The sequence below is a fragment of the Patiria miniata genome, unplaced genomic scaffold (genome assembly GCF_015706575.1).
Source record: "Patiria miniata isolate m_02_andy unplaced genomic scaffold, ASM1570657v1 HiC_scaffold_5, whole genome shotgun sequence".
In the NCBI taxonomy this organism is placed as follows: domain Eukaryota; kingdom Metazoa; phylum Echinodermata; class Asteroidea; order Valvatida; family Asterinidae; genus Patiria; species Patiria miniata.
Genome location: NW_024037072.1, coordinates 38621579 through 38646640, shown reverse-complemented (window position 1 = coordinate 38646640; position 25062 = coordinate 38621579). Strand labels below are relative to the sequence as shown.

The window sequence follows — 25062 nt, the reverse complement described above, 5'->3', positions numbered from 1 at the left end:
TATTTTTTTATGCATGAGTATTTTTCCTGTCATCGTTTTGGTTCCATCTCTAGACTGTGTTTCTTGGACTAAAGGTGGATGTATACTGAAAAAGCAAAACTGAAAGCCAAGTAAACTTCATGACTTCAACAACTGTAGCCATGGTCCAGTGGTTACGGTGTTTGACTCATGTACGATGGTGCGTGGGTTCAAACCCTGCCAGGAACATGGTATTTTTTTTCCTTGGCCACGACACTTCACTACAATTGCCTCTCTCCACCCAGGAGTGTAAATGGGCATGTGTAAACACCGGCAATCATGGTCCTAGGACAAAAGGGTTAGGGCACAAACAATACGTCCACGATTGACCGAAAGTCCACGATTGAAATTCGTGTACAAAACCAATGAGAGCTGTCGCTAAAAAGTTAGAGTACAAACAAAGGAATGAGGATTACGGACATTAGAGGGTCTAGGATTGCCGGTGTTTACAAAGATATGGGTACCTGTGAGGGTAGAGGACCAAATGTGCGCTGATATCGGCCGCCGCGTGGTCTCATGGCCTGATGAACGGGGGAATAATTGTACAGCGCTTTGAGATTGTTGATACGATGGAAAGCGCTATATAAGCATTACCATTTATTATTTCATTGTGGATGTATTTGCATGTGATCCTCACAAATTTGCTGTGCTCAGAAATTAAGGAAAATACACACTGGGCTTTAAGACGATATTTGTTGTCACTCTTAAGGTTGATCTTATGTCTGGTTAAAATCATGCATCTTGTATGTGGTTTCTTCATATTGCAGGCAATATTCTCCATGTATTTCTGCTGCCAACGCATGCATGAATTACACCGGGATGCTGAAAATGCATGTAGCTGAGGGGAACAGGCAAAGGGAAATGAAATCACCATAACGTGCACCGATTAAGACTCTTTATCGCCTGCTGCCAAGTTGATGGAACAAAGATACAGCAACTCCTAGGAAGCTTGGTGGTCGAGTGGTTAAGACATCTGTGCTAGTAAGCAGGAGGCCATGGGTTTGGTTCCCACTCGAGTAAGCTTGTGAATTTCTTGTAAATTTCTTGTAAGCTCTATGACAGCACTGTTTATGCAGTGCTGATGAAATTATGTTGATGGAGGGCAAAAGCCAATACTACATTCCTTTACTGCAAGCTTAATCTTAATGCAGCATCCACAGATGGCAAAGTTTAAGGACTTTTGAATAAACCTGAACATCAAAAATACGTCATAAATCCACTTCTAGGTGGGTTCGCAGGCCATCATCGAACTGTGTCAATCCAGTAAGAACGTGTTCACTCTCAGTATTTCTATAAAAACTACACAATTGCCAGAAATATTTTGGCAAACCAATCACATTGGCAGCTGCTGGAGCATTTTAAAGGCCAAGTATGGAACTGTAAGTACAACTTCACTTCTGTTCCAAATTTCTCCAATACAGCACCTTCAGAAATAATAGAAAGATTACAACATACCTAGTGACCATTTCTTTCTCCCTGTAAGATGCTGAGCCATACCGTCCGCTTTGAGGAGAGTTAGGTGCAGACACAAAGTATGTCGAGTGAGCCAGGAAATACTTCTCAATCAAGGGCAGCACCACCTAGAAAAATGCAGGTCAATGTTAACAATTATACGGTTAATTGGAACACATTAGCTCATATCACACATTCTGCCTCATTTATTGGAAGTGTAAGTAATAACAATATTTTTTAGTATGCATGTCTGTTTGTCAGTCCCTTTATAATTTGTTCACTCGTTTGTCTCGTTTGTTTGTGATTTTAGTTATGGCATACCCTGCTCAAGCTGCACACACTATAAGTTATGCATCCCGTTCACTATTTAACTTTGGGCCAGCCTACTGTCTTCTGACTGACGGAGTAACCAAGTATAACAAACGTCCTGAACGTCCTAAACGTCCGGGGCAATTCCACAGATTCCCTAAAGCTAAACCTTCTAAAAACCAAAATTCCACTTTTGAAACATGTGTATCATTTTGAAGCTTATCATCTGTATTGTATTGAAACATTGTTTATTTCTAACAATGTTCAACAGTTGCTTTTCACTGAAAAATTATTTAATAAGTACACAAACAAATTTAATTTGTCTGAGTACGTCCAAAACCATGGTGTTTTCAAGCCGATTTCTGCAAGAGCAAAAATGTTGGATGAATAATTTTTTTTTTTTTTTTTATCACTGTAGTAACTTATTGATACGTTTTATCAGAATTAAAACCACTTTATGATTATTACTTTATTTACACTGTTGAATTGTCCAAAATGTATGTAACGACACTGCAGAACTGCCCCAGCTCAAATACGCAAGCCTACTATTCATTGGCAGTGATACTCAATTATGTAACAAGGGTATTTTCTTTGAATTCTTAAATTGTGAATTGCAGATAAGTGTCTCTGAAAAATGACAACTGAATTAACATAGATGTTGCAAGACATGAAGTGATCACTTTCAATCTCACCTTGGTGAAGAATTTGTAGCTCTTCTCTTCTTCTTTCCTCTTGTGCGGTGCTGGAAATGGGGAAAAAAAATGATCACGTTTGTGAAGTTTCTTTGATTATGGTTGCTTAATGTATGCAGCCCCATGAGATTTGGCCAACATTTCTAAGGCCACTCCACCACTGAGATTACTAAAGTTAGCTGGCTAAATTAGGGTGCGTTCGATTAGCACATCCGGGCCGAGTCAGTGGTGGAAGTACGTCATATGCATGCGTTGTTCATTCTAAGAAATGGACAAGAATGGCGGCCGGACAGCGGAGAAGATCAAGTGGACCCCAAAATCAACTTTATTTAAAGTCTAAACATTATAATTTAATTGAGTTCATTGCGACCTTAGAGGCCGCTAATTCCAGCCAGACTTGGTTACTTTTGGCGATTGACGGAAAAATAGTAAATCTCACAGTAAGGCCATGTAGGAAGGAATGGTAAGACTCAGTCTGAAAAGGGCGTTTTGTCAATGGCTACAGCCACGGGTACAGACGTCCAGGAGGATTGTGATGGCCGACGTTTGAGCTTTCGATTAGCCCAGCTCTCGTGGCTAACCCGTCTGCCTTTATCTGAGTGATCTACTAGATTGCACCCTTAAATACATTGCAGCATATGACAACATTCCTTCATCTGTCATGCAATAATCAATCTCAAGTTCTGAAGTTTCAACCTACCATCCCTCCACATTGGTTTGAGGTTTGAGTGCGCCTTGTCCACGTAGTGGAGTAGCTTCTCCAGCAGGTTGTATGCAAAGCGCTTCTCAATCGTACTGGCCCCTCTCACCAGACCATCTGCATCGTATTGTCTGCTTGTCCTGGGAAGACAAAAAAATGGAAAGTCATATTAACAGAAACTTGGACTATTGTTCCACGATTGTAAGTGGAAAGAACTCACAATTTGGAAGAAAAAAATAAGCACAATCTCATATCTTTTATATTCCACGTGCAACTATGCTCTCAGCAATAAAACAAAATATAAAAAAGTGATTATCATTCAAAGAAACTTGAATACCAATGTAACTGTGCAACCTTATTCTACTACAGACCAATCCCGACATGCTATCAATTCTATCCTGGTAGTAAGAAGTTGCGAAGTGTGGAAGAAGTCATCTATTACTCAAACATTAAAACTACTTGTCAGTTATCGATGACATATACAGAGATTAACAGGCCAAGTGCAATGCTGGAGTGAATTAGAATGGTCGGCTAAGATTTCAGTTTTGTCGGCTTCAACCCAACGTCTGTGTTACACTGACATACCCCATTAGCTTGGAAGGACCCAAATAGGCAAACAGAGAACAGGGACATGGAACGGAGAACTGATGGTGAATGTAAGTTTTCAAACATGAGACTTTCATGTTATTGTATAGTTTTCGCGATGCAAACTTTCGCATAGGTAGTTCATTATGAGTGCATTTTGAGCCCCCACAGTGTGATACAAAGGCATGCTTTACAAATCATTTGTGTAAACTCAAAATAATTGTCAAATGATACTCCTATAGATATTTAGTTCATTTCAAACAAGGGTGCAGATAGAGGGTTGGAGAATGGAGGGTTAGGGTGTCCCCCAGTCCCCCAAGTCGCCATTCTAAAAATGATTAGCGCCACCCATTGTTTGATAGTGTCCAAGATCGACATCTTTAAACAGCACCTCCACAAGCCACATGATGTCCAGCACCTCCCACACCCCCCTACCCTCCAGCACGGAGTAATCTGTTAGCAAAGTTATTGTCAGCCCCCCCCCCCAACTTCTTGGTCTGGCGATGTTCGCCATTGCATACATGTCATACAGATTCAGAACAATGGGCATTCCATTGATTCACCAAACTCACACAGTTGAACAAATTATATCAGAGCACTCTTCACAACATACAAAAACATATGACAAAATGGGAGGCGTTTGGCATGCAGAGTCACACTGTGAATGGATCTCACACATAAACATAGGTTAAGAATAGTATAGGTTGTTATTTCCACCACCATTCAGAACAAAAAAAAAAATTGGTGCAAAAACTCTTGCATGGATGGATCTGCAGATACATGACCAGAGGCCAACTTCTTGGAGCTGTTCAGCAGAAAGTATACAGGGTGAGTAAAAAAAACCGAAACCCAAATGTCAGGACTATTGTTTTAGTGAAGTTCTGCATGTAGCACCTTCAAAATCTAGGAAATAAAAGCCCAATTCAAAAGCTTTCTTTTAGTACAAGAATCATTCAAATCGCTAATTTACTTTTCAAGTTACGGAATTGTAAACGCAACCACCGTTTTAAAGTTCTGTCACGGATCACCAAAAAAGTAAGTGTTCTTTCAGCAAAACGAAAACAAATCACATAGGGATGTGTGTCAATTGTTTTCATTTTGCTGAAAGAACACACAACTAAACAATAACTCAACACTCCACTAAAACAATAGTCCAGACATTTGGGTTTGGGTTTTTTTAATCACCCTGTATGTCTGTTAAAATATAAGGGTCGAGAAAAAAATTACCTAAGAATCAATCACAAGCAATTTACAATTCATGACAATTTAGCGCGTCATCAGCTTGAATATGCCCGGCCAATACTTTCTGTGTGAAGTAGCCATTCAAAGAACTTGGCAAAAGAACCTTGCTCCAAGTTGGCAGACGTCTGCCAGTCATCTGCAAACCTATCAAGGGAGACTGACGGGTACCGGGTGGGGCTGTCTCATAATAAAAGTGCACAAGGGCTTCACAAGTACAAAAACATCAAACACAATTACAACAAGTACATGTAAATGCAAGAAAGAAACACATATAATCCACCATACCAAAACCGAGGCTGAGGTCACCAGAAAAAAAAAACAGTGATAAACCTATATGTTCTCTGCACATATCAAAAACACATCCATACTGAAGGGTACTTGAGTGCATCACGGTTGGAAATTGACTGAAAATTCTCCCTGCCACTTATAACGTTTGAAACGGTGTGGTGCCTGTGGGTTTGGGCCACTTATAACATTTGAATCAGTGTAGGCCTGTGGGTATGGGCCACTTATAACGTTTGAAACAGTGTGGGGCCTGTGGGTATGGGCCACTTATAACGTTTGAAACAGTGTGGGGCCTGTGCGTATGGGCCACTTATAACGTTTGAAACAGTGTGGGGCCTGTGCGTATGGGCCACTTATAACGTTTGAAACAGTGTGGGGCCTGTGCGTATGGGCCACTTATAACGTTTGAAACAGTGTGGGGCCTGTGGGTATGGGCCACTTATAACGTTTGAAACAGTGTGGGGCCTGTGGGTATGGGCCACTTATAACGTTTGAAACAGTGTGGGGCCTGTGGGTATGGGCCACTTATAACGTTTGAAACAGTGTGGGGCCTGTGGGTATGGGCCACTTATAACGTTTGAAACAGTGTGGGGCCTGTGCGTATGGGCCACTTATAACGTTTGAAACAGTGTGGGGCCTGTGGGTATGGGCCACTTATAACGTTTGAAACAGTGTGGGGCCTGTGGGTATGGGCCACTTATAACGTTTGAAACAGTGTGGGGCCTGTGGGTATGGGCCACTTATAACATTTGAAACAGTGTGGGGCCTGTGGGTATGGGCCACTTATAACGTTTGAAACAGTGTGGGGCCTGTGGGTATGGGCAAAGCAATGTTTCATTCTATGACCCCCCTCTATCTTCTGTACATCGAGAAACTATTACTTGCAATGCAAGCGTCTAATTTTAACTCGTCCATAACAGCCCAAGCTTTCTTGGTACATGCTTTGTACTTTGGTTTTGGCCGGTAGAGGGTTTCTACAAAATACTTCTACAATAACAAGATAAACAGAATGGTTAAACTGTTCTATCACAAGTGTAAACATGTCAATTATGTGGGGTTCATGCAATTTCATTAGATGGGAACAAGGGAATCTGGAAAGGAAATTAGAGTAGAGAAATAGCAACAAAGAACATTTAAAAAAGAACACATACAAATAAATTGTTGTTAATGGTTACCTCTTTTCTTCTTCCTCTTCACTGGATCAACACAAAAGTTAGACAAATCGATGGTGAAAAAAATATATAGGAGACTCTTTTTCTTGTGAGGACCAGTATACAGAAACTGTATACGTATAAAAGTTAGTATTATTTTTAATACACAAACTTTAATAACACATCAAATTAGATTTAAATTGGTTCATACCAACTATTTTTCTTATCAGGAACTTTCAATATTACTCCAAATCCTTCACTTTGATGGGAATCAATTCTCAATATTTGAACAATCAAGGGGCATTACGCCCATGTGAAATAACAGTGGCTGAGCAGTGCCTCCCTTCAAGGCATATAGGATCATTTGCTTTTCATATTACACTTTTCAAGAAAACAGTGCACAACCTTTTGATCACAAAACATGATTGCGTCCACAACACTCTGTATTTCCAATGATCTATTGACTGGTCGTTGGAAGTCACCTACATTTCTTGATTTCTTCTTAATGACAGCAAGCCAGACGTAATAAATTCAGGTGGTGTTTAGCACCAGTACGACCTTTAATCCAAGTAGGCTTTTTGATTATAATTAGGTAGGTTACTTTTGGGATTAATGCAATTGATCCTATATACCTTTAATCCTTCAAACCAACAGTAAAATCTGATGGATTTGGGAGTGTTAGGGTTTATGTACAGGACCGAGCTTGATAAAATTAAGACCAACGTTTTTCAATGGCATACTGGAATTCTTAGATCAGAAATTACAGAAGAATTCCATTTTAGCAAAAAAAATCTTATTTGACTTTATGCTGGTGCACTAGAAAGAAGAAGGATGCATGAGGGTCTAAGTCCCATCCAATTACAATTTTGTGATTTGTTTTCTCAAAAGCTGGTGGAGACAACTATGTTTATAGTGCTTATGAAATGCTGTCAATTAAGGGCAAAAGCCAATACTGAACATATTTTGGGACCCACAAAAAAAAAAAAAAATTGATGACGTAGTGAAAATTTGATAGAGTAGAAATACGAGGCATGAAATGCACAAAGCCACATATCTGTTAAAGCAGAGCTAATTACAGCAGTGGTAAACTTGGTAGTTAGTGATTACCTGTGCAAGCGGTATCCATTAACCTGCAGGAATTTGAGCAAGACCTGAGCCATCTCACGATCTTTCTTCTTCTCCTGGTCAGTCAAGATGTCAAAGGGCACCAGCTGGGCGTGGCAACCTCCCCCTGTCGGAGTTACCCAAAGAAAAAATACACAAAGTAAGTCTAAAGGCCGAAAAATACTTTACTTGAAGTTGACTTGTCACGACATTTGCAGCAAATTTCGTCATGCTTGGAAAATGCAGATTTGCAAACGTACTAAATTTCACGTTTGAACTAAATATTTGAATTGAACATCTGAACTGAATGTCTCAACTGAAATTGAGCTCAAATTGATGTTTGCATTTGAACCTCATTTCTGGTAAAATTTGTGCTCAAATAAATGCTGTTGATACAGACAGTTCTGACTCTTTTCAAGTACCAAAGTTAAAAGTAGCCTTAACAAAAATATATTTAACCAAATTTTTTTTGACCCAACCCAACAAAATTAGTAAGTTACCAGACCTACTCTGGAGCAACAAGCCTGTCAACAAATAATAGATCAGTCCATTTACGACAGAAGTCTTAACACTGACCAAAGGTAGTCAGAGACAACTGACCTGTTGTATCCATTTCCACCTTGGTCTTCCTGGCCCAGACGTCATGTGCATTCTCAGCAAGACGCTCGGCCATGGTCTGAAATCCAAATATATGGTTCGTGTAATACAGGTGATAAAACAAAACAAGATGGAACCGATAAAGTGCTACGTTTGTAGGTACACCACAAAATTGATCTCTTTTGTGGATCTGATCAGAACCAGTGGTAAGAGACGCTCTCAATGTTTCAGAGAGAATACTGTAGGATGGCGAGAAAACCAGCGTTGGACAGTGTACCATCAAAATCATGTAGCACACTTCTCTCCACCATTTTTTTTTACAAGAACCAAACTCCTTCTCAGAAGATATTAATTCCATGGTGTACCCACAGACTTACCACTTTATTGCACAATTCTACTTTGAAAAGCTTCAAATTGCATTTAAAATGGAACCGGGTAACCCCACTCCCTCCCCCTCCCATTTAATTACAGAAGGGTATTGGAATTTCTGGGTGCCTGCTATAGTATGTAAGTAAGGTTAGGTTATGAAGTTCATCTCTCTCTAAAGCACGCTATATGACATGGGTCACAAAAATCCAGTTCGGTTGAACAAATTGTTTCTGAGCAAGCATTTGCCCTTTAAATGACACCATTTTTATTTCTTCACAGTTGCATTTTTAGGACTTAAATGCAAAAACCTCATCAATTGTTAATAAGCATGCTGCAGTAGAGATAACATCACCAAAATTAAAGTTCTAATTTCTTAACCCATTGTCAACCACAACAGTTTGAACTGAAATGCCCATAGCGGCCACAAATACCAAGTCTGCACTTCCAAAAAATTGAACCACTGGACACCAAGAGTACAATATCTCCCATAGGTAGTTTGCGTTACAAATCAAATAGATAACATGAGTTACGTTTTGAATGTTATTTTTTTGAACAGCAGAACAACTTACCTGCATTTCTCTTGTCAGGGTGATGTTGCTCATGTCAATGGGTCGTGGATTGTAACCATGAGGGGATTCCATGGCACCCTGTGGGGGTTAAAGGTGAAAGGTCATTGAAAAGGTCAATGAACTGTCAAAACTCAAAAGCGACATCCAAGCCAAAAATGGTGGAAAGACAACCTGATGCTACTTCAGCGGTTGTGTACAAAGTCTATGGAGAGTCAAGAAAATTGTCTAAGTATTTTCTAACAAAAATTGGAAATGTTTCTCAGTCCCAGATTCTGTCTTTTCAACATTTTTGCAATGACTGACCTTCATTAAGATGATATATGAAGAAAAAAGCAGCATCAGGTTGCAATATTCTTTCCAAAGTGGTTAACCACTTGTCCTGCAGTGCTCTTTAATTAAATCCTTACACGTAGGTTTGATTTGGGCAGGAGTATGACCCTTTCCTGTGCAGAAAAAAATTCTGCTGAGAGACAAGTTCACCGGTATATTCTTTCCATGAACATAATTTTGTTTTACTTTGCTGAAAGAATGGCACAGAATTTAAATGGCTTGCCCACATTCTCATTGAAAACATAAAATTGATAATTGATGAATTAAATAAAATGCTTAAGAAGACACTCTGTATCCACTTCAAACTGCTTGCTCCTTGAGGCACTGAAATACACACTTGACGTTGGCAATTATCCGCTCACCAAGCTTCAACAACTTTTAACGTAAACATTCTCATATCAATCACAGAGAAACAAGAAAATGTTTTCACACTAGAAACTTTTAAACTTGTAAATTTAGGAAACCATTATTGGCAGTGTACTAGGCAGGACCAGACAGTCTTGTTCTGTAGTTGTGGGGACATAACACTCGTCTGTATGAGGTATTTGTGGGGACCGAAAACGCTGTGAGGACATCAGAGAAAGTCCCCATAACTTGGTCCTAATTTGCCTAACAACAAAAACTTCCCCATAACGCGGTGTAGGCCAGGGCATGGAATCTGATTGACAGATACATGAAAATAATGGCAATATGGATCTAAGAAGCCTCATGTATATTCCAACAACACATCTCTGACTACTTTTGAAATGATGGCTCTTCTGGACCTACCAGGCTGGTTTTGGAGAGGCGTCTGGGTCTGTGTGCGTGGGCGTGTTGTTCAGGGACTTTACTCTTCTCAACAGCCCAGCCCCAGGCTAGGATGGCCTTCAGGCTCTCTCTGATCACGTCTCGATAACTGTCCTTCTCCTGAGGGGCAAAAATGATAACAATATTTTACAGTTGTGCATTTTGTTACAGGAGTGCTGAAATCGTCGGTATAATGCACACTAGTTGTACAGGAACCGTTGAACACATTGTGTGGCTTACTTGTGAGTCGGAGGACACGTCGCAGTCGTAGCCCCCTCCCTAAAAAAAAAACGTTTGGACATGGTCTCATGGCAGACAGAAGCACTAGAATAATTACGTTTAAGGATGTGACTTTGCGTTTAATTTTGTTAATGTTTAGCAAATATTTTAAGAACTGTTTAAATGTGTAAAGCCATTCACAAAGGCTGACGCCTGCCTATTATGTCTGCAGACTGGCGTGATTGACATGATCAATCAACAATGATTGACATAATAATTAAAATAATTATGCTTATATAGCGCTTTCCATTGTACCAACAATCTCAAAGCGCTTTACAATTATTCCCCCATTCATCAGGCCATGGGACCACGCTCAATCGGTCCTCGACCCACACAGGTACCCATTTATACTCCTGGGTGGAGAGAGGCAATTGTAGTTAAGTGTCTTGCCCAAGGGCACAAACACCATGTTCCTGGCAGGGTTCGAACCCACCCACCTTCGTACATGAGTCAAAAGCCCGTAACCACTGGACCATGGCATTCTACAACGGGCAGTCATTGAAAAAGTAAAAAGTTAAGTGCATGTACCCCAAATGTTATCAATGTTATCTCTGTAATGCTTCTAAAGTTTTGTAAATAAAATAGGTTTGAAAGCATGGTCAATTATTTGTTTAACTAAAAGGAAGATCGGGTGAACGTGGGTCCCTTTTTTATAATTCGGATTTTGTTCAAAAGTTTTGGAAAATTTGTAAATGGATTTAGAACTTTTTCATTGAAAAGTTTAAACGTGGAAATGTCACATCCTTAATTTTGTTTACAAAAGATTTGAAGTATTTCGATGAGAGGAATACGCCAGTTGGGTCTTTCAATTGCGCATGTGCACAATGAAATGGTTCACGGGTCATTCAGGATAATCGAACGCGCATCGAAGGCACATGAACCCGCTAGAAGACAGTCGCACAATGCTCACGAGTTAATTGCGAGCAGAACGGGCTTTCATGTAACATCCTGTAACATCACGTCAGCGATTTTATTCTGAATGACCTTTGACCTGAACTACTTCATCAAGACACCGACCTGGCGCATTAGGTCTGCATTATTTTCTAACTTTCAGATTGATGTTCCAGAGTTGCTCCCAAATCAAATAGTATTAGGAGAGACGCAAACCAAGAAGAGTTTGGTTTTGAACAGGCAAACTTTATGTTCTAATTTTCCACTGACTGGACTCTGGAGTCATTACAAATGACAGCAACAGTCAATCTTTCAGTGCAGTGGCTCTTTACGATTTCAAATGTCAAAGGGTTCCTGTACTTCAGACTACATGTAAGTTACCTTGGTATGGTTGTTAATTAATCTTCTTTTTTTACCTTAGGATGGAGGGTGCGGTAAGGTCTTAATGACGGGTGTTCCTTCATGGCAGCATTTTCAATCTCCCCATGGGTCCAACCAGCCTCAAACTAAAAAAATTACAAAGTTAATCAACTTTATTTTTCAACTTTGATTTAGCTTCAATAACTGATTGCTCTGGTTAATTTCATTAAAATTCTGTCACATTTAAAACATGTGTAAGACAAAGCACAATCTACTTTTGTTCAAAGATTCAGTACGCTCTACGTATGGGTATGAATAATCTTTAATGATGAAAACAAAAATGATGTACTTATCTGAGTGCCTTCAATCATGGTTCAATGATTTGTTTATTTTTAATCAAAATATTTATTAAAAGTAGCCCACCCACACTCATAAGGAGTGTCACCAAAAAAGACCCCAACTTTTTATTTCACAGTATTGAGATATTTGAGCTACTTGTCTTAGCGGGAAAAAAGTTGACTCCTGAATGACTCGATCACAACCCTGGCATAGTCGTATACACCGAGTCTGAGTGTCGGGTACAAGTGTGTGACTCACCATACTGAGTGCCCAGGCATCGTGAAGATGCTCAGCGAAGCGATCACTGAAAGACAGGAGGTTCTCGTTCAGCAAAACTCTGTCAAGGGAAAAAATCATTGACAAATTATTCAATCTGGATACAAATTTTAAATAACTTAGATCAACTCTATGAGCAGTTTTGCTTAGGATTTCTCATATCTTTGGCAAGTCAGGTTGGCAACGTGTTTCTCCCACCTCCATGACCCAAGTTGGAATTCCATCCAGCTCAAAATGTGAATTTGTGTATTCGGTCCCTACCTGGTTCTATAGGTTTCTTTGGAATACTGTGTAGGGTTTACATTTCTACATCATCTTTTCTTTTTAAGTTTTTAGGGCTTCTGAAATACAAATCCTTGAATTCATAACCAGAAAACCTATAAAAAAAAGAGAGAGCACCATTCCATGGCACTTTGCCTTAGATTAAGATTCTTGCATGGATATCTCTTGGCAAGTGGGGAAGACATCAAGTCTTTTTTTTTTGGGGGGGGGAGTTACATTCAGCCAAACTTCAAGGAGTGCTTTCCACAGTGACAGTAAACTACTTTTTTTAAGCTGCCTTTCTGTAAGTAAATTTCAAGTCTGCATATTGAGTCCTAGGACACAAAAGAAACTCAAAAACATGCTCAAGAGGACAAACAAAAAACTCAAAAACACGTTCAAGAAAAGATGGCTTTATATTGATTAGAATTCTGTTTTCGGGGAATCACGCAGTTTTTGTACCTTGATGTCTCCACGGGTTTTGGTTGGTACAGCCCGTCTGCATCAAAGCTTGACTCTCGGATGTAGCTAGCATCATTGTAGGCCATGGAGTAGTCTGGGGGTAAGGCGCTACCGATGGCTGTCAGGCAGGGTAAGGCCTTGTCAAACATCTCTGAGTCATACTCCTGTAATGAGTGAAAACAAACCAACAAATTGAGTCACAAGTCACCAGAACTACTTGTGAGTGATGGGCCTTTTAATAACTGTTGCACAATGAACTCATTGGGAATATTCTCCATCAGGGACAGTACGTGCTGCTTCAAAACTCATGCTATCAATTGTTTAAAGGTATATATGAGCATTTGCATTTATCCCAATAGTAAACTACCGGTACCAAATTGTTATTAAAAAGGTTACTTGGACTGGCACAACACCCCATGACATTATTCTGTCTGGGTTATTTTCCAACGATCAGTCAAATTGACTGGTTTTCTTTTTAAATAGAGTGATGCTGAATGCTGACAAAATTATGTTTTGTGATAAAAAAAGTTGTCCATGATTTTTCACTGTTTCCTCGAAAAGCGTAAAACCCAATGAGCTGAAACTTCAACAGTTTAGGTTTTGAACATTCATCTTACAATTTTGAGTGGTGTTTTTATTAGAAATGAACATGCATGAAAAGCAAATGATCCTCTATGCCTTTAACCCATTCTCCATTGTATCACAGTGTACAACGCTGTATTTAGTCCTCAATGAATCCCTAAAACCATAGAGTGCAGGGGCTGTCTGGCGTGGTATAAGGAGCAACAGGCAGGGCACCCTGGGGCAGTACAGGGACTAAAGGGTAAATAGACGGTGGCTTACCCTGTCAGCCAGTGCATCAAAGAGTCCAGTAAACAACATCATGGTCAGTCTCTTCTCTTCATCGTTAGCCATGCCATGGCTGCCCCAGCCACCGATGCTACCGTAGTAGTTGATGCAACGCTCATAGTGCAGCTGCAACAGCTACAGATACACAAGGAAAAAAAGAAGTATAATTTTGCAGAAAACAGTGCTTTGAGAATACCAAGAAATTTGGGTTTTTTTTAGTGTAACAAGATCCAATTGTAAGCTGCAAATTGTTTGCTCAATGGTGCAAAAGGGCTGATCAAAATGTAACTTTTGTAGACGTATCCTTTGATGGAACTGTCAAAACAAGGAGAAATTTATGTACAGTTGAGATTTGACCTTGCAGGCTAGTGATTTCTCAAAAGCTCTTGTACAACACATCGTATTGAGAGACTATAAAATTACATTGGGCGAAAGGCAAAACCAAACATTGAAATTAAGCAGTGATTTTTTTTTTTTTTCATGAAGGTAATGTACCTTTTAATATTTTGTAGTGCTAAAAAAAATCTGTTTCAACTAACCAGACAACCCAGGCAAGTTCAGAGGTTGTCTGGTTAGTGTCCTATCAGCTACTGAAGTTTTTTCAAACTTTAGAAAAGCACTATTAAGGCCAACAAAAAAAAGTCTCCGGTTTCTGGTATGGAGCTTGCCCAAAAAGTGGTGCGGCGACGCGGCTTTTTTTTTTTTTACCTGATTTTTTTGCTTCAAACGGTCGGCTGATGACTGCAAATGGTGCCCGACTAAACTTAGTGCAAATATATGGGAGTCCAGAGAGGTCACACAGAGCTTATACTCGACCATAACCCAATCTAAAAACACGTTAAAATTGTGCAGCAGCAGGATTCCAGTCAAACCAGCGAGTTTGGTGCTTTTGAGACATCATCTTTCATTGAAAAAAAAAACGTTTTCATTTTGCCGACACGCATGGCTACGGCGACGCGCGCGCATACCAGAAACCGGAGACTTTTTTTTTTGGCCTAAACCATATACCTGTAGTTCTTCTAACACTTCTATAGCTGTCTTTGTTTCTTCCTACCTTAAGGGCAACGTAGGTGTGTTCAACAAGAGCAGGCACATCAATGATCAACTTCCGCAGTAGGCGCTGCATCATACTGGGTCGCAGGCTCCTATTGCATACAAACAAACAGTAACAATATTGTTTGAAATCTCTTGTTCCTTTTTTTTTCGCAATGTGTGTGTGGCAGGGGTGGGAGAGGGAAGGGCCCAGGGTGAGGCAGGAGTGGGACATGGGTGAAGCAGGGGTAGGGCAGGAGTGGGGCAGGTTAGGGCAGGAAAGGGGTGGTAGGGCTGACAGGGGTTAAACAGGGGTTGAACAGGGATGGGGTAGAGGTGGGGCAGAGGTGGGGCAGTGGTGTGACAAGGGTGGGGAAGAGGTAGGGCAGGGATGAGTAAGGAGGCAGGAGTGTGGCAAGGGTGTGGTATGGGTGGGGCAGGGTGGGGCTTGATTGGGACAGGGGTGGGAAGGGGAGGCAGGGGTGGGAAGGGGACGCAGGGGTAGAATGGCATGGCTGGGGATTGGGCTGGGGTGGCTGTGGTGGGGCATGGGTAAGGCAGGGGTGTGGCAGGGGTAAGGCAGGGGAGTAGTATGGGTGGGGCAGGGGTGGGGCTTGATTGGGACAGGGGTGGGAAGGGGAGGCAGGGGTGGGAAGGGGACGCAGGGGTGGTGCAAGGAGTGGGGCAGAGGTTTAACAGGAATGGGCCGGGGAAGTGGGTCAGGAGAAGGTAAGGGTTGGGTCAGGGGTACGGTAGAGGTAGGACATTGTGAGGCATGGTGGTTTGAGTAGGGATTGGGTAGGGATTGGACAAGGATAGGGCAGTATTGGGGGAAGAGCTTTAGCAGGATTTTGCAGGCAGAGCATGGTTTGGAAGGTGTGGCAGGGGTGGAGAAGGGTGGCAGGGGTTGGGCAAGTGTGGGCAGGGGTGGGACATGGTTGGCAGGGGCGGGGCAAGGGTTGAGTGGGAGTGAGGAAGGGTAGGGCAGGGGTTCGACCATGGATCCTCTATGTACACAAGGATAAATGACTCAACTGAGCTTGTGTGCAAAATGTACGGAACGGTTGTCTGCATGCGTGATATGCCGCGTTCGTGCGTTGAACAAAACATAGAACATGTAGAACAATACCCGCGCACCATGATCGCCGACAGTTGGCACCCAACAGAAATTTGACCACTGAAAGACTGCAGTTGCACACGGAGTCTAGCGCACGCGCACGCACGGGCCGTATCATGCATGTTACCAGAAATTTGGGGAAGTTGTTTATCCTTGGACAGAGGTGGGGTAGGAGTAATCAGGGTGAAGCAGTGGTGGAGCAGGCGAGGGAAGGTTTGAGCAGGGGTGGGGAAGGGGTGTAGATGGTGGCCAGGCAGGGGTGTGGATGGTGGCCAGGCAGGGGCAGGTCAGGGGCCAAGCAGGGGCAAGTACAGCATGGGTAGAGAGAAGGGGAAGGCACATTTGGGAGGAGCCAGGAGTTGGGCTTTGGATAGTGTGAGAGTTGGGGAGAGGGGTGGTAGATGGTGCTGTGGTCCAATGGTAACTGTTTTTCGACTTGTGTGCTGTGGTACATGTACATGGGTTCGAATCCTGACTGTGGGAACATGGTGCTTGTGCTCTTGAGCAAGGCACTTTACCATTATTGCTTTGTCCTTCGGATGGGACGCAAAGCCCTAGGTCCTGTGTGTTGTGCAATGCACTTTAAAGAACCCAGTAACACTTATCGCTAAGAGAAGGGGTTTGCCCCGGTGTTTCCGTCTCATATTTCTCATAAACTTCATTTACCTGTCTTTAATAATATACATAATTTCCAGCGCCTTGAGTACCTAATTGTTGGTAGATACGTGCGCTATATAAGAGCTATATAATATTATTATTAGAGACAGAGCCTGGGGGAAAGTGGGAGGTATTACTGTCTTTGAGACAATAGTAACTAATTAAGGCATGTTCTTGGATCCAGCAGCCATCTTAGTGTGTGTTTAGTTTAATTCATCAAAACAACGAATGCAAAGGAGGTGCTTTTGTGTGCATCCTGTGCAACAAAAGCATCACCCAAAGATTGCTGCAATGTAGGGGATCAATTACAAGTTATTCCTCATAATTTGATACCGCCAAAGACTCCACTATCTCTAGGATGTCGACCAAAAACTATTGGGAGTGATTGAACATGGTCTGAAATGTGTTTTCTTTTGAAAGCGTATAGTGTAAAATAAACATAAGACCTTTCAAACAATGCACATTTACATTTCATTTTTAATTTGTTTCCTTTATCAACGTCTAGAACAATATGCTGTAAAGATACATATACACAGTGAATCCTAAGAAGCAACACGACTAATCCAAATTAATCTAAATTGATCATTATTAATAGCCTTCTTTAGGTACAATTGATATTGTGCTTGCAATACAAGGGCTATTTACACAGAAAAATCAGCTACAGTTTCTCTAAAAGCTCTTCTGTTTTTAATCAAATGCTTTTTTACAACTCATCATATTTAAAGACATGATTACAATAGTAATAAAAATTTAAAACAGTTTCACAGGTTTGAAATTCCCTACTTGACATTGTCCTACATATCTTCAAAATAAATCTTTCGGAACATTAAAAAGAACATGCTTTTCAAAAGAGATTTTTCTTATCTTGTTCTTCCTTGCTTTACAGGGAGATCATGGAATAAACAAGAAACACTTGTAAACTGTACAGAAGCAGATTCTGCATAATCATTACAAAGTCTTCATCAGTGAACTATGGGATCTGTTTAGCAACAGTATATACAAGTATGCAGATGGCACTGTGAGCCAACTCATGTCAGCTCCAATGTTGAGGACACACTGCATGCTTTCGCTTTTCATTGGTTGTATACATAGTTTTTTTTCTCCATTTGAATGTACACAAACCCAGTGTCAGGAATGCCTTTAATATTTGAACGTGCAGCAGCAATCATCTCTCTCTTAGTTGAAATGTTAATTGTGGAGTCCATAGGTGATGCAAAGCAAGATGAGGGATGCATGGTTTACCAAGTGAACCATAGGAACTCAAAGTTAGAAGAGATTGAAATCTATTAGAATTGCGCTCATTCGATCTCTTCTTTCAATTTGAGTTGCATGGAAAATGCTGCTGCAAAAATGTGTAGTAAGTTCTAAGCAGATTTCTGGTAGCTTGTCGGATGTCCTTGTTCCTGAAGAAATAGATGACCACGTTCAACCAACTGTTTGTATAAGAGGGCAGTGCGAGCATGAAAAATGTTACCAAGCGATTCGCATACAAAGATGCACCAAGAAAAAAGTACAAAAGTGGCAAGAGGTTGAAGATGAATGCACTCAGTACAATCATGAGCAACGTGTACAGCATTTTATTGTTGGGTCTCGGAGGTGGATTACCTTCAAGGGCAGCTGGATTGCCAGCATGGATGCGCCGTTGGTGATGTCGAGAAATCAGAAAAAGTCTGATGTAAGTTACCAGAATGGTGAGTACAGCAGATAGCATTGTACATGAATATATCACCTGGAAGAACACCAGGTTTAAGTATCCTTGCTTCGGATGAAAAACAGAACAAAAAAAAAATCCTGGCATGTAATAGAAGTGCCATTCTGCCACGGAGTTGTATCCAATTGATATCAACAAAAGAGCTGCAAAAACAGACATGACAGCAATTCGTGCCCGTTTCACAGTTACAAGTGAAGGATAGCGGAGTGCATGAACCACTGAAATGTAACGATCTACTGTCAACATGAGCAGAGATACAGGAGAGAGAGAGGAGATGGTGGGTGCGAGAAAGGCCTGCAATCCACACAAAGCATTACCAAAAGGCCAGTCCTGGTAGAAAGCAGCAAATGTCATTGGCAGGGCAAAGAAAATCCCAACTCCAAGATCAGCAGCTGTCAGAGCTCTCAGAAAGACTTTGGTGGTGTCCTCGATGCTGTCCACATGTCTCAGAACGAGAAGACAAAGTGGGTTCAGTGTCAAAAGGAGAATCGTTGTCAGGACAAGAAGGATACACTGGACAATCCTAATGCTGTCTGCTACATTGTCTGTTGACGCCTGTGCTGTTGAAAAATTGTAGTCTCCAGCATCCAGAAAATTTGCAGTAGAATTCATCGTGGAAAGGGTACAAAAGTGGGAATGATCAGTTATGGGAATGATCAGTTTTGTGCCAGTATCTAATCTCTTATACAAAACCAGTTATTTTTAAGCTGCTTAAAAAACAGTAAACTGGGTGTCACCTGGTATCAAGATGATGCGTCATCCAAAATTTATATGGTCAGTTGATATTTTTCCATGCAGATGTCTTGTGTTCGCATATGATTGGTTAACGCAGATCCTTCAATACTTGCAATAAACGCAATAACAGGTCTTCCTTGCGCATGCATGGCAACCTGCATCAGATCTGAGTAAACCACCACTCGGCCTGACGCCAATCGTTTCCAACCTCATTGGCATACAATTTGGCAATATAGTATTTACATTTTAACCAACGCGGCCTAACGGCCCAGAAGAACATAAACAATCTCTTTCACTGTCGTGGTATATGAACTGTTGCATGCCAACTCGCTGCCTTTATGAGTAAAAGGCCTTAGAAAAACAAGACCGAGGAAGAGGCAAAGCACACTGCAATCTTCTTGATAGAAGACCAATTGACAGACACACACAATGAATACCTACATGATGGGTATACCAAATGGTGATTTTACACAGATGATGGAACCTAGAAATGATTAATTCACATAAACTATAGGGCTATATGAAATTACTTTACCCACCAAATGCAATGACGCCTGCTTGGCGCATCAATATTGGTACACAGACCTACGAACACTTGACAGATTAAATTTTTACACGGTTATGTCTGTGTTTGTATTTAAAACTAAATGTATTAAATTGATACGCTACAACCCCGAATGGATAATCAGTAAATGAGCATTTTATTACATTTCCCACAAATTACGCACAAGTGCGTGCGTGGAGATTAATAAGTTTTGTTCATCTTAACAAAAGACACAGCTATTGGTTTGTGTACTCTTGCGTTGCATTAACAGCACATCAATCCAAGTTCTCTTCCATCTAATATCATTAGGTCTACAATCGTGCTTATGAATGGGAATAAGAATATCAATACTCGGGATGATGTAACTTTTTAAGTACTATGTGTAATGAACAAGGTGTTACAAGGTGTAATGAACAAGTGTTTTGTCAATTCAAAACAGCCTTACTGGAAAGGTATGTTATTATAAGAAGGCACCGAGAAGTCAAGTTGATGATGTGCTTTGAGAAGACTGAAAGGATTAAAAGAAAAAGAGACAATTTCCAACAAAGAAAGAAATAGTAAAACTAGACTTCAAATGTTACAGATTTAATACGTTGGTTCAACTTTTATTGCAAGTACATGTAAATGGAAAACGCTGCTGCAAAAATGTCAAGTAAGTCAGCAGGAGATTTCTGGTTGCTTGTCGGATGTCCTTGTTCCTGAAGAAATAGATGACCACGTTCAACCAACTAGTGGTCAGGATGGGCAGGTCAAGCATGAAAAAGGTTACAAAGGGGTCCGTAAGAATGTCATCGAGAAAAATCCACAAAAGGGGCATGAGGCTGAGGATGAATGCACTCAGTACGATGGTCAGTCCATCCAGAAGTTGCCCAGAATCTGATCTCCCACGACAGGCATGGGTTAAACTAAACAGGCTCCGCACCGGAGTCGGGCGTTTCAATGCTGACATGTGGAGGTGGGGCCTATCCCAGAGCGCAGCTTGCGAATGTGGAGCGGAACAGCAGACTGCTGACCACATCATCTCCGAGTGCCCCCTCTATCGCCCCCCAAATGAGTACCAAGGCCTGATCGATGTTGATGTTGATGCAGCAACCCGAGAGTGGCTTCTCAGCAAGCACCCAGAGATCTAACTACCCCTTTGTTTTTGGTTTTCACACGCAAGAAGAAGAAGAAGATGATCAGTAACGTGTGAGGCATCCTGCTGTTGGGTCTTGGAGGTGGATTACCTTCAGCGACAGCTGGATTGTCAGCATGGATGCGCCGTTGGTGATGTCGGGAAATCAGAAAGAGTCTGATGTATGTTATCAGCACTGTAAGTAGAGCAGATACTGCTGTGCATGAAAATATCACTTGCATAAACTTTAAGGTCGAAAGTTCTTTGTTCGGATCGGATGAATAAAAGCACAGAAAAATACTTCTGGCCCGTAACTAAAGACCCAATCTGCCACAAAGCTGGATCCAATTGATATCAACAAAAGGGCCAGTAAAACAGAAAGCAATTCGCACCCATTTCACAGTTACAAGAGAAGGGTATAGCGAAGCGCATGCACCACTGAAATGTAACGATCTACTGTCAACATGAGCAGAGACATAAGTGGGCTGCACATGACTGCTGGTTCAAGAAACGCCTGTAATCCACACAGTTCATTGCCAAAAGGCCAGGCCTCATAAAATGCGACAAATGTCATTGGCAGGGTAAGAAAAATCCCAACTCCGAGATCGGTAGCTGTCAGAGCTCTAAGAAAGACTTTGGTGGTGTCCTGGATGCTGTCCACACGTCTCAGTACAAGAAGACAGAGTGACTTCAGTGTCAAAAGTAGAACCGTTGTTACGACAAGAATAATACACTGGACAATCCAAAGGCTGTCTGCTACACCCTCTGTTGACACTGGTGTTGTTGAAAAATTGTAGTCGCCCAGATCTGGAAAAATTAGGAATTGAATTCATTGTGGCAAGACTACAGATACTAATTCTATGCTCTGGAAATTTGGCAACTTTAGGTCTGATCAGAGTCCTGCTCAAAATGTCCTCACTGAAGAAAAGACTTCAATTCCTTCTTGAAAAAACCCGACATGTACATGTCATCATCATCCGACGGTCTTAGGTCTGTAAAACCGGGCGCTCCCTGCTGGCAAGATAATGCATGACACATAAATTGTGGCAACTTAATTACTGATCTGCTGATGGCTTGAATACCGGTAGGCCTCTGATTGGATGACACTGATCTCTCCCACAGCAACAGTTAATATTCAAGATGTTAATGTGGGGATCTGCATCTTGTAGCCAATACGTTCAACAGTTCATTTCGCCTTGTAGCATAGCAACGAGCAGTTTGTTTGCTGCATATTCATAGTATTGCCGCGCCTGTAGGGAAAGTAGTAATTTCACCACTTTTTCCAATAATAATAGGTTACACACATTTGGGTAGGGATAACTATCCAGTATTGTTTTATAAATTCGATGAATTTAGTTAAGTAATGATTATCTGTACATTTTACCGCGCATAACTAGCCTACCGTGTTATTTGGTTTCGCAGCAGCTTCCTCTTTTTACATGATGGATGAAGCTGTATGAACAGAGTACTTTTTCTGGCAGCAAATGACACACAAAAGCCCGAGTCTGGAGACTCCAGCCTGGTCTTGGTGACCAGAAGGAACTCCTGCCCACCCCTTGGCGTCCAGGTGAGTAGGACTTCAGTGTATTTAAATGTCTTTGCGACAGTATTTTGCGTTTTTTTTTACACTATTGTGTGTGACTTTTTTGGCATGCAGTGATTGCATGTAACGTGTTGTGTACGTACGTGCTGTCTGTTTGTGGCTCTGTGCACATGGTAAAGTGCTGCTTGAAGTAAACAAGCTTCGCGTGTGATCGCGAGGGTGGTCGCCAAACAATCTCACGCGTGCTCGATAATCGCGCGCTTGCTAAATGCACGCGGGTACCTCATAAGGTTCTGATTGTATAATTGTTAATTAATTAAGACTTTGGTTTTGTATTGATTTATAGGGTGTTTATTCAACGACGAACGAACGTCTTTGATTGTGGAGTAATAAAGCTGTGGAGAAATGCACAGTGTGTGTAACATCTTGTGTCAGTCCAGTCCATCGCTTACCGGGGATTCATTTCTCACACTTCGGAGGTCCAGGCCCTGTCCCCCTGCCCAGTGTGAAAACGCTGCCGCTACATTAATATTCAAGACCCTGTGTTGCCTGCATGCATAGCTTCAGTATGAACATCACGATTGTAGGTCACGTACCAAGTTCTACCCTGATCATTTAAATTTTACATCATCCATTAGTTGCTCTATCACCTTAATAATGCAAAGAATCCTCTTTGCAATCAAAAAGTAACGTCAAGCCATCAATTCAGTTGACAAATTGCCTACAACGGTGTAGTTTGGCTCTTAATTTCCGCCCAACATGACTAATTGGCTGATATGAGCACATATCATTAATCTTATTAATTGATCAGCTTAGGCAACCTATCATTTGACCAAATAGAGTAAAGAAAGCATTTTCTTCGAATGACACAGACTTTTATTTGTATGTATTGATTGGCATTTAACTTCCTGTTTGATGTCATTACAGCATTCAGATGTCGAACACTTAACACAGATGTCTAAAGCACTTTAGAAAAGAAATCTTGGTTTTTTTAGGGATGAAACTGAAAACCAGGTCAGGAAATGCAACTTTTTTTTAAGGTACTATTGACCTGCACTCAAAGTACCATTCAATTGATAGAAAAGAGCCACACAAGCAGATACGACAGTCATTCGCTATAAACAGATCAAAAGTTTTTTGCATGTCTGCATTTGTGCTGCGATCAAGCTACATGAGTCGTTTGTCACCCTGGTAAAAAAAGATCTTATTACAGATTTCAAAAGAGCACAATCTCAGCATTACTGCTGTGAAAACCGCATGCTGATACCATCTTTAGTTCAAAAATTATGGAAGTCGGAACACCAAGAGATGTGATGAAGTGGTGTGATGAAGTGGCCCTTTTTTGGCCTGTTTCTCCACACAAAAATTCCTGACAAATAGCTTGATCGCATCACACTTGTACACAAAACCAATGCAATATTGTAACTTAAAGATATTGCAACTTATAGACTACAACCTGCAATGCACAATATCATTTCACTTATCCTCTACTGATGACTTGTTTATTCTTATAGAAAACACAAGTATAATTGCAATTTTTATGTACTCTTGTGTTGCATAATTTACAGCACATCATGCAACTTTCTATTCAATCTTATTTCAGTAAGTATATAAGCATGCACAACAACAAATAATGTTCGCACTCCGAATGCTTTGGAAAATGCTCTGCGCAGAGTCAGTACTGAATTAATTCATAATAGCTCTACAATCTAAACAAACAATATACTTTCCTGGTAAGGTATAAGAAGGCAAATAAGGTTGAGACAGCATCAAGTTTGTGATGTGCCTTGAGAAGAATTCAAAGGCCAAAAAAAAAAAAAAAAAAGCAACTTAGCACTTCACAATAAAGACTTAAATTAATCTCTTCATTCAATTTGAGTTGCATGGAAAATGCTGCTGAAAAAATCTGAAGTAAGTTCTCAGCAGATTTCTGGTTGCTTGTCGAATGTTCTTGTTCCTGAAGAAATAGATGACCACGTTCAACCAACTGTTTGTAAGAATGGGCAGGTCAAACATGTAAAAGATCACAAAGGGGTCCGTAATATTATCAGCAAGAATGATCCACAAAAGTGGTAGGAGATTGAAGATGAATGCGCTCGTTACGATGATCAGCAATGTGTGAAGCATCTTATTGTTGGGTCTCAGAGGTGGATTACCTTCAGCGGCAGCTGGATTGTCAGCATGGATGCGCTGTTGGTGATGTCGGGAAATCAGAAAGAGTCTAATGTACGTTATCAGAACAGTGAGGAGAGCACATGTAACTGTACTTGAATATATCACTTGCGAGTATGTCAAGGAATGAAGTCTTTGGTTTGGATTAAGAAAAATACAAAAAAGAACACTTGGTATGTACTCAAAGTACCATTCAGCCACAAAGCTGGAACCAATGGATAACAACAAAAGAGCTGCAAAAACAGACACGACAGCAATTCGTGCACGTTTCACAGTCACAAGCGAAGGGTAGCGGAGTGCATGAATCACTGAAATGTAACGATCTACTGTCAACATGAGCAGAGATACAAGAGGGAGAGAGAAGATGATGGGTATGAGAAAGGCTTGGAATCCACACAAAGCATCGCCAAAAGGCCAGTCCTGGTAGAAAGCAGCAAATGTCATCGGCAGGGCGGACAAAATCCCAACTCCGAGATCAGCAGCTGTCAGAGCTCTCAGAAAGACTTTGGTGGTGTCCTGGATGCTGTCCAC

General features: G+C 41.1%; 2 protein-coding genes across 9 annotated transcripts in view; both read right to left on the bottom strand.

The window, feature by feature from the left end:
- Nucleotides 1-15047, bottom strand: part of LOC119741193 (ryanodine receptor 2-like) — a 78034-nt gene extending 62987 nt beyond the window's left edge. For 7 of the 8 annotated variants that reach the window (XM_038216908.1, XM_038216910.1, XM_038216913.1 and 4 more), the window contains exons 1-13: nucleotides 14961-15047; nucleotides 13901-14041; nucleotides 13058-13221; nucleotides 12317-12395; nucleotides 11776-11865; nucleotides 10172-10309; nucleotides 9074-9151; nucleotides 8139-8214; nucleotides 7542-7665; nucleotides 6459-6479; nucleotides 3172-3311; nucleotides 2472-2521; nucleotides 1474-1598 (exon numbers count right to left, since the gene is read on the bottom strand). In XM_038216908.1, coding sequence (XP_038072836.1) covers nucleotides 1474-1598; nucleotides 2472-2521; nucleotides 3172-3311; nucleotides 6459-6479; nucleotides 7542-7665; nucleotides 8139-8214; nucleotides 9074-9151; nucleotides 10172-10309; nucleotides 11776-11865; nucleotides 12317-12395; nucleotides 13058-13221; nucleotides 13901-14041; nucleotides 14961-15035 — 1301 coding nt within the window. In that variant the 5' untranslated portion in view covers nucleotides 15036-15047. The remainder of the gene's footprint in view (nucleotides 1-1473; nucleotides 1599-2471; nucleotides 2522-3171; nucleotides 3312-6458; nucleotides 6480-7541; nucleotides 7666-8138; nucleotides 8215-9073; nucleotides 9152-10171; nucleotides 10310-11775; nucleotides 11866-12316; nucleotides 12396-13057; nucleotides 13222-13900; nucleotides 14042-14960) is intronic. The other variant, XM_038216909.1, reaches the window with a different exon arrangement.
- A 195-nt stretch (nucleotides 15048-15242) lies between these two features.
- LOC119741433 (proline-rich receptor-like protein kinase PERK2) lies at nucleotides 15243-15938 on the bottom strand. The gene has a single exon (XM_038217180.1). It carries the CDS (start codon nucleotides 15936-15938, stop codon nucleotides 15243-15245), a length of 696 nt encoding a protein of 231 aa, XP_038073108.1.
- Between the last annotated feature and the right edge of the window lie 9124 nt (nucleotides 15939-25062).

Coding starts and splice junctions, on each gene's coding strand:
- LOC119741433 (XM_038217180.1), bottom strand. CDS start 15,938: ATGGTCGAACCCCTGCCCTACCCTTCCTCACTCCCACTCAACCCTTGC.